The sequence below is a fragment of the Corylus avellana genome, chromosome ca2 (genome assembly GCF_901000735.1).
Source record: "Corylus avellana chromosome ca2, CavTom2PMs-1.0".
Classification (NCBI taxonomy): Eukaryota; Viridiplantae; Streptophyta; class Magnoliopsida; order Fagales; family Betulaceae; genus Corylus; species Corylus avellana.
The window spans coordinates 34322985-34331519 of record NC_081542.1 but is presented as its reverse complement, the minus strand read 5'-3'; the positions used below and the strand labels follow the sequence as shown (position 1 = coordinate 34331519).

Here is an 8535-nt window from a genome sequence, read left to right as displayed (position 1 = left end):
AAAATCATTTGCACTTGCAGGAAAACTATACCAGAAGAATCAGAGAGAAAATAGAAAGAGAGATAGAAAAATAGAGAAAACGAAATATAGAGACGGAGAAAAGAGAAACGGAGAATATATATATATATAGAGAGAGAGAGAGAGAGAGAGAGAGAGAAAACGAAATTTAATCCCACAAGTGGGGTTTTTTGTGACAATTTACATAATTAATTTAATCCCACAGGAAATGATTAGCTAAACCACTCATTTTTTAGTGACTTAACTAACTCTGTGTGTATGAGATTAGTAGTCCCATAGGAATAGACTATTCCCAAGAATAGAGTGTTACCAAACAAAGGACTAGCTATACCTAGTGTTAGCTAGTCCAATCCAAGAGTCTATTCCACAAACCAAACGGAGCCTAATTGCTTCATCAAATATATTACACAAATGAGTATATTACACAAATGAGCAACTTCTAAGGCTTAAAAATATGCCAAGAACCCAAAGCCAGCATGCAATTGTTGTCACTCCTTTAATGAAGCAGCCAGCAGGACATGAAATTACATTCAAAGAGAAGGAATCGCCTTTAACTTACATGGATGAGAACAATAATGAGTTTTTCACGTAAAAAAAGTAGGAAAGGAATATATCCTCTTGCAATGTCAATAAGGAATCTCTCTTCACTTCTGTATTAAACACTTCATTCAATGTTTCTTACAATCTCTGTTCTCTTTTATATTAAATACTTTAAAAAAAAATAATAAAATCTGAGAGCATTTAAATAGACATTTACAATAAAATAAGATAAATAATGATAAATCTAATTTTGAGAAGCTTTAGTTTAATAAATTCACAATAAAAATCAGATGATCATGTAACAGCAAGCAACCTCAACTAATTGTCTCCTCCTATTAACTTCATCTCAACACTTTTGCAATAGTACAAAATATCATTAAGGGTATGTTTGGTATGTGAAATGGTTATTCCATTAAAACAAAAAAGAATAGCCTTTATTAAAGAACCAAGGAATGTGGAATAAAATAGCCTTAGTGTTAAAGTATCCATATACTCGAACACTTACGGTCATTCCCATGGCCCATGAGGGAATGGCTATTCCACGGTTATTTCATTCCACTTTCTTCCGTTCTTAATAAAGGCTATTCATTTTTTTTTAATGAAATAGTCATTTGGCGTACCAAACATAACCTAAGCCCTTTATTAAAGATAAGGATGTGCATAAATGCAGCATTTAAAAACTCTTACCACATTTAATAAGAGAGAATCAGGCATAACAGGTGTACTTTATTTGCTAGGAAAGAACACTCTAGAATTGAAATTAATAAATAAATAAAGGGAAAATAAAAAATAAATAAATAGAAAAGAAAGAAACCCTGTATTTGAGTTCTGAGAAGATCAACAAAAAGAGATACAACTAGCATACTGGTGCAACTTATTTCAAATTTTCACTTTTTCTTTTTGTCGCCCACAAACAGAGAATCAAGACATTTTTTTCTCTAACTAGCAGCCCGCACAAAAATTTATGCCCATTCCTAGATCAGTATAAACTAATAGGATCCAAAATTTCAAAGAGGGGAACATATTTATCTTCATCAACTGAGAAAATTCAACAAGTAAAGAAGAAATTGAAGGGATCTCTATTACTTGACTGGTAAATGGAACAATGATACATTATATGCTGTAGGAAAATTTACTTAAAAGTATGCCACTGAGATGAAAAGAATAAAAATAAAAGCAATTCACAAAATTATATATAAGCAAAATGTACCGAATCGGGTATCAAACTGCTCTCTGGACATTATCTATTACTGCCTTTTGTCTACAAAAAAAGAATTCTGTGATTCTAACTATACCAACCACTTCTGCCAGTGTGACAATCTAAATATTGCAAAAAGGAGAGAAGCCTCATTATCTACACCAATGAGAAAGATTGTAGCACAAGTCACATACCATAAGCATCAACAAGAGATGTCATTGGAGCCATAGCTAATCGCTTGAAGGCTTGAATCAGACATAGTAGTCATCCATCTATGAGGGCCCTTTGATTCCCCTAGTATATTATACGCATAAGACGGCCACCTTACATCCACCCGGCACGAGCTTGTAACCCCGGTTTTGATCATCTTCTGTGTTCTCTCAAGAGCTATAAGACTTGAAAATGTAGAAAAGCTGTTTCCAACAAAGACATCAGCCCTTAAGCACACTTCATAATCAATTGCTGACTGCATGAGATATGGATACTTCTTGTAAATCCCATCAACACCCAGTTTCTTCTTCTCCACAGGAAGCAATCCTTCCTTCCAACCATTCAATATAGTAGAATCATCAAGAAGACTATCAGCCACAGCAAGGTAAACCACAGTTGGAGTCTTCAGGCCCATAATGTTCCCCACTCTTTCCATAATCTCCCCCTTGCTGCTACAAATTTGGCTTATGTTTAATCTCTGCTCTAATTTCTTACAGTGAATCATCCAGTCTATCTCTATCCTCATGTGGACGGCTACATAAGGCACTGGCTGCAATGAAGAACTCTCAGAACTAATGCCATTTTGTACAGACTCAATCTTGCTTCTTACCTCCATTCCTTTCTCTCTAATCTTGGATACAACTATATCGGCTTCTTTCGCTATCTCATCAACCAAAACTAAGCACTCAAAGACCCTGGCATAGTCCTTAATAGGCCAATGATCATGCCATAAAAAAGGGTTCTTCCCAACTATTCGAATTACCTCATACTCATCAAAGGGGTCCTTGCTATGCTGTCTCAATTGATCTAAATCTCTCTCAATCGTCCACTTCCTTCCACTACCTTTATGAAGCTCAAAGACTCCCGTCCGATTCAAACGATCCGAGTAGCGGCCCAATCGGACAAATTCCTTGCAGAGTGAATTGAACTTCTTGAATTGGAACACCTTATCGAAGGAAATGGGTTGCAAGAGATCAATTTCTTTGTAGAACAGGGACGCACTTAAGCTAGGCATCAAAAGAGTTCGGTTCAGCATTCTAGCTGTTAGACAAGCTCTTGCAAATGCAATTTTTTGATTGTTTAAACCCCATACAATTTGAGGAACCTCCAGGAATTTATCATTCCGGATTCCAAATTCAGAATTGAATGACAGAGAACGACTGTGGATGAACACCAAGTCCTGCTGCTCAATCCCACCAAAGGCAGAGAATCTAGGAACCAGAACAGCTCTAGTAACCAGAGCAAAAACAACCAAAACAACACATTTGCATGCTATGGAATTCAAATTCCGGCCAAAGAATTTGGAATGCTTACAATTGGCCGATAAGTCCATTTGAGGTTCACTCACAAAATCATTCCATCTTAAAAAACAGTTGGAGCTCCCTCACAAATAGCATAAAATGCTAGAGCAATCACAAGGAATCCACATCAATGCAGAGAAAAGTTGAATATAGCCCAGTTATATAACCAGTCCAACCAAGAAAACTCACAGGTCTGCGATCCAGAATTTCTGCGGAAGCAACCAGAAAAAACACCCATGAAAATCTGTTAAGACCCAAAGAAACAGTCAAAAATCATCAGATTTAACTAAAACAGGATTTAGTACAGCATAGTGGCATGAAAACTTACAGATTTTGCACCAAAATTCAATCGTCAAATTGAAAGCAAGAAAAGCAGATGCCAAATTCAATCCAGAGAGTGCCGAAAGATACCCATGTGATACTCATCCAACTGTGATCAGGAAGGGATTAAAAACCAAGAAACGCCGTCTCTTTGAGACCCCACCAATGCTGAAGAAAGCAAGAACAAGTACAACCGAAGGAACCCACAATCCCAAAGAAGTATAATTTTGTCACAGAAGAAAGAGAGATTGGCAAAGACGAAAAACCAAAAACTTGATGATATCTCTCTCCTTTCGAGATTTGAGATTCCGTCAGAACCCAAAATTGTCTTACGCTAAAAGGATTCTGAATTTCTGAATTCTGAGCAAAACCCAGAAAGCAAAAGAAACAAGGAAGGATGATGATCATGCATGTGCAAAAGGAATCCTGAAAAGCCTGGATTCACGCAAACAAAAAGGAACAAAACCCCCCATCAATATCATGACAACCAATGACAAACATGATAAAGAGCAACAACAATAAATTACAAAAACCCGGAGAAAAGGGGAAGGAATCTGGTGTGGATGAGAGTTGAGAGGAGAAATGATTTATCGGGGATCGCGAAAGGAACCAAGGGACAGGGGAAAAAGGAGGCGGAGATGAATGATGTATAGGGCAGAGATTGTCAGATTGATGGGTGAGAAGTGTCAAATCAGGAAGAGGCAAAAGGACATTTTCAGATTTCATCCACAGAGGAATGAAATGAATACCGGCTGGTTCAGGTTGTACCAAACCAAACACTGCCCAGCTTCGTATATTACACTTTTTATATATTATTATTGACTCCTCATATGAAAAAGGTACATACCATTTCCATTGCCACCGCTGGCACGTCTTCTTGGGTAGGCTACAGGTGGGGAGGCCGATGTCCCTCGTGAGCAGTGGGCCCAACATATATTGTTTATTTATTTATTTGAAATCAAATCTAATAATATAATTTTCGAAAGTTACAATATCACAAAGAAACACCCGAACACCAACGATAATTTTGTCGTCTAAGGTTTCTCTGCTATTTTTTTTTTTTTATGAATGATAACGAGGGAAAGACAAGATTCGAATTAATAACTTTTATTTTATGAAGTATGGTCTCTAATTGATTGAGTTATCTTTGGAAACTTCTAGACAGTATGTTGAAAAGCCTCTTTTGTTAAAAAATTGGGCAGTCATGTTTGCTTCTCTTATAATCTAATGTTATTTAATAAATTGTTATACAATTATCATATAATTAGAATAACGTGACAGTTGAAATTAAATCTTAAATTTGCAGTTGTTTTTATTTTTATTTTTAATAAGTGATGATTCAATGGTTGTTTTTAACTATCACGTCATTCAATTATGTGACAAGTGTATACGAATCTGCTAAATAACATTACATATAAATTATTATATAGAAAAGTATGCATATCCATTAAGGGGTGTACAAGCAGTTGCGGTTAGTGGTTATTGGCTAAAATCACAACAGCCGTTATTGAATTTTAATAACCGCAACCACTCCGCTTAAGTGGTTAATGGTTATTTTATAATAAAAATTTCCTTATAAAAAATTCAGAAAAAAAAAATTTGCCACCCACCCATAGTTATCATGGGTCACAAGAGCAATGGCACCGCTGTTTTTCGAGAAGATATTGCAAATAGAATTATAGTCGGAGGAAAGTATATGTACTTTTTTCCATTATAATTCCCAATAATGTGCCCATATTTGAAAGAGAAATGCTAGATTTTTCAAGATTTTTTTTTAAAAAATTAATGTGTCACCATCTCATCACTTTATATTTGTATTTACTAAAACAAATTAACAATAGATTACATTTTTGAAATCAAATTTTTGAAAAATAGCATTTTTCTGAAATCGAGAATATTTGTTTTAGATCAAAATTTAAAGTTGGTAAATCTAATGATATATTATTTTAAAATTTTTTTAAACATGTGTCAATATTAATATTATATGGGAATTTTTTTTTTTTTTTTGGTAATATTATATCAACTTTACTCTACTTTTCGGATCCGAATCCCCTGAAATTTTTAAGGGGATTTTAGTTTCTGAAATTTCAGATTCAAACAATCAATTTTCATCCAAAAATTATTGTCCTACCACGTATCGCACTACTAATAAAATAATGATGATTATTAATATCATTACAAATTTATTATTATTTTATTAGTAGTGAGACACGTAATAGGATAATAACTTTTAAATAAAAATAAATGGCTTAAATTTAAAATTTCAGAAACTAAAAAAAAATTCTAGGAACCGAATCCCTACTTTTCAAATGAATGGCAGCTAATATTTTATCTAAATAATTCCCACCCACGTTGTCCGACAGCTACCCTCCAGCAGGCTGTTGGTAATCTATTAATTATATTAAATTATTAGCCGCTTTGCAGGCGGGAATAGTTTTTATTTTATTTTTATTTTTTAAATAAATACAGGTGGGAATAGTTAAGAAAACAACCAACTTGACTTAATATTTTTAATTTTTAATTTATTTGTAAAGCGAATATCTCTTTTCAAATGAAATGGAAAACATTTTTATTTCTAGGAAGGTAGTTGCCATGTGGAAATAGGACCTTCCAAATAAAATTAAGTTTAGATAGAAAACCAAGTTTGCATGACTTTAATTTTTTTAAAAAAATTTAATATTTATTGAAATTATTGGGTAAGATAACTAGTACTTTTCTATGAATAGTGATGATTACTCAATTATTTTTATTTAACTAATTCATCAATAAGGGGAGTTAAAGTATGAATAAAAAATATAAAAAAATATATATTAAATTAAGATATAAAAAAATAAAATAAGTATGTGTTAAGAAAAGTTAAACAAAAGAAAAGACACATAATAATTATTTCTTAAATATATTTTAATTTTCAACTCAACCAGCTATAAAAATAGAATCCGGTGTTTTTTTAGATTGTTCTGTACTAATTAATTCCGCAACAATTTCTTTTTTTTTTTAAAGTAAAACATCAAAGAATCAATCACAAACTCATTTTCAACTTTGTTGTAAAACTTGATTTTGATAGCGTTCATGACTGAAAATGCTCGTTTTGTAACTATGATAATATGATACATCTTCATGTGCCCACGCATGATTTTCTTGGCCCTGATATGTTTTGGAGTATAAAATCAATAAACAAACAAATTAAATAAATAAAGATATACATTTGTACAATTTATAACATAGAATAAGAATTTGAAATAAAAAAGGCAGGGTCCTCTTAGATCCATTTCATGTCTTCTCTATCTTCTTCTTATTTTGTTTGTTTTTTCTTTTGATATACATGACTGTAGGCTTAAGCAAAGGGACTTTTATTTTTATTTTTATTCAGATAAGGGAAAAGCCAAAAAAAATAAATTACAAAGAATGTCTTTGCCTTTGCCTCTCCTAAGGGAATTAGTGTTATTAAGTAATTTTTAAGATCGGGATTGACACTTTCCTATAATTTTAAAGACACCTAGACCATTGATGAAATTAGGATGTTTATTTAGGGAAGTTGGATATAATTCTCAAATAAATCATAAAAATATATATTTTCTAACTGTAGATATATAACTATGTTAAAGTATTGATCAAATGATTAATTTACTTATTTCTATCAGAATTACTTCGTCATTTACCCTATTTCAATATTAAATATTTCATACCTATTAAAATGAGGGAGTGTTAAAGTATTAAGTTCACACATAAAGGGAAGTATTAAATGATTAAATTTACCTCTTCCTAATTGTATAAAAATAAGTTTTATGTAGATGGTGTGTACAGAATAAATTGGGATGCAATACTTGACAAAACCAGAAAATTGATGGGTGCTGGTGTAATTTTTAGGGATGCAATGGGGACCCTACAATGATGGAGGCTTATGTGGCTTGGAAGGCAATGCTATTTGGTAGAAATCTAAGTATAAGAAAGGTTAGCCTGACAGGTGATGTTCTAGAGATGGTCCATGCTTTTTGAAGTAAAGATCCATTGTGGCAAAGATATGGTAAGTTGATTGAGGATACTAAGATTGTTTTGCACAGTTACTAGGCTTGGATTGTAGAGCATACTAGAAGGGAATCAAAACATCTACAGAGAAAAATTAGATGAATGAGTACCCTAGATTTCTTCATGACTTGTAACATCGGATAATTGTAATCTTTGATTTATTTTGAATGAATGAGATTCCACTTAAAAAAATATATATATACAAGACAATTAAGGAGATAAATTATTAAAAAAAATTAAAAAAAAACTATGAATTTTGGAGCACTTTTATTTTATTTTATTTTATGAATAAGATTCTTTTATACCAACAAAACACTTTAACAAATCTCTAAGTTAATGTAGGTCAAATATAAAAAATAAAAAATAATAATAATAAAAAAAACATTGACTTCTATCATTTCTAAAATATCTGGCTTCTGCTCTCAACTTCAGGAGCTTTCACCAACGCCAGGAACAAGACAATTTTGGACCACTTTCTTTTTCTATGAGATAGCAGAGAATCTTATTGCAATTTCATAAATGTTTAACTATCCATAAATTCTTCAAAAATTTAATGGCATTTAGGCCAAGAAATAGACCACATCCATAAAATTAGTGTTAATGAACAAAATTGAGGAACAAAAGTTACAAATTATATGCCGTCTGTGGCATATTGTAGTGATCTTCTATAATTATTAAATTTTAAGTTTTCGAATAACTCTATATTATGAAATCAAAGCTCTGATTGTTGTAAAATCAAAGAGAATGACAAGACAAGATAAAGAGATTACAATATGTGAAACTAGTTCTTCAAGAACTATGTATGATTCTTTTATATTATTGTGTGTTTTTTATACAACTCAATACTCCATTTTATAGGCATGGAATCATAATGGGAAGTTAAGGAATATGAAAATGGGGAATATGAAACAAAAGGGTTAA

At 32.3% G+C, this 8535-nt stretch overlaps 1 protein-coding gene across 2 annotated transcripts; it reads right to left on the bottom strand.

Annotated features, from left to right (window-relative positions):
* Positions 1-1729: 1729 nt before the first annotated feature.
* Positions 1730-4362, bottom strand: LOC132170863 (O-fucosyltransferase 23). Of its 2 annotated transcripts, none has more exons than XM_059581994.1 (2): positions 3596-4362; positions 1730-3511 (listed from the first exon to the last, which is right to left on the bottom strand). In XM_059581994.1, the coding sequence occupies exon 2, from the start codon at positions 3297-3299 to the stop codon at positions 1959-1961; it is 1341 nt and encodes a 446-aa protein (XP_059437977.1). In that variant the 5' UTR covers positions 3300-3511; positions 3596-4362; the 3' UTR covers positions 1730-1958. The 2 variants fall into 2 exon arrangements, with proteins under 2 accessions (XP_059437977.1, XP_059437978.1); XM_059581995.1 differs by having other exon boundaries at positions 1730-3476.
* Positions 4363-8535: the final 4173 nt, after the last annotated feature.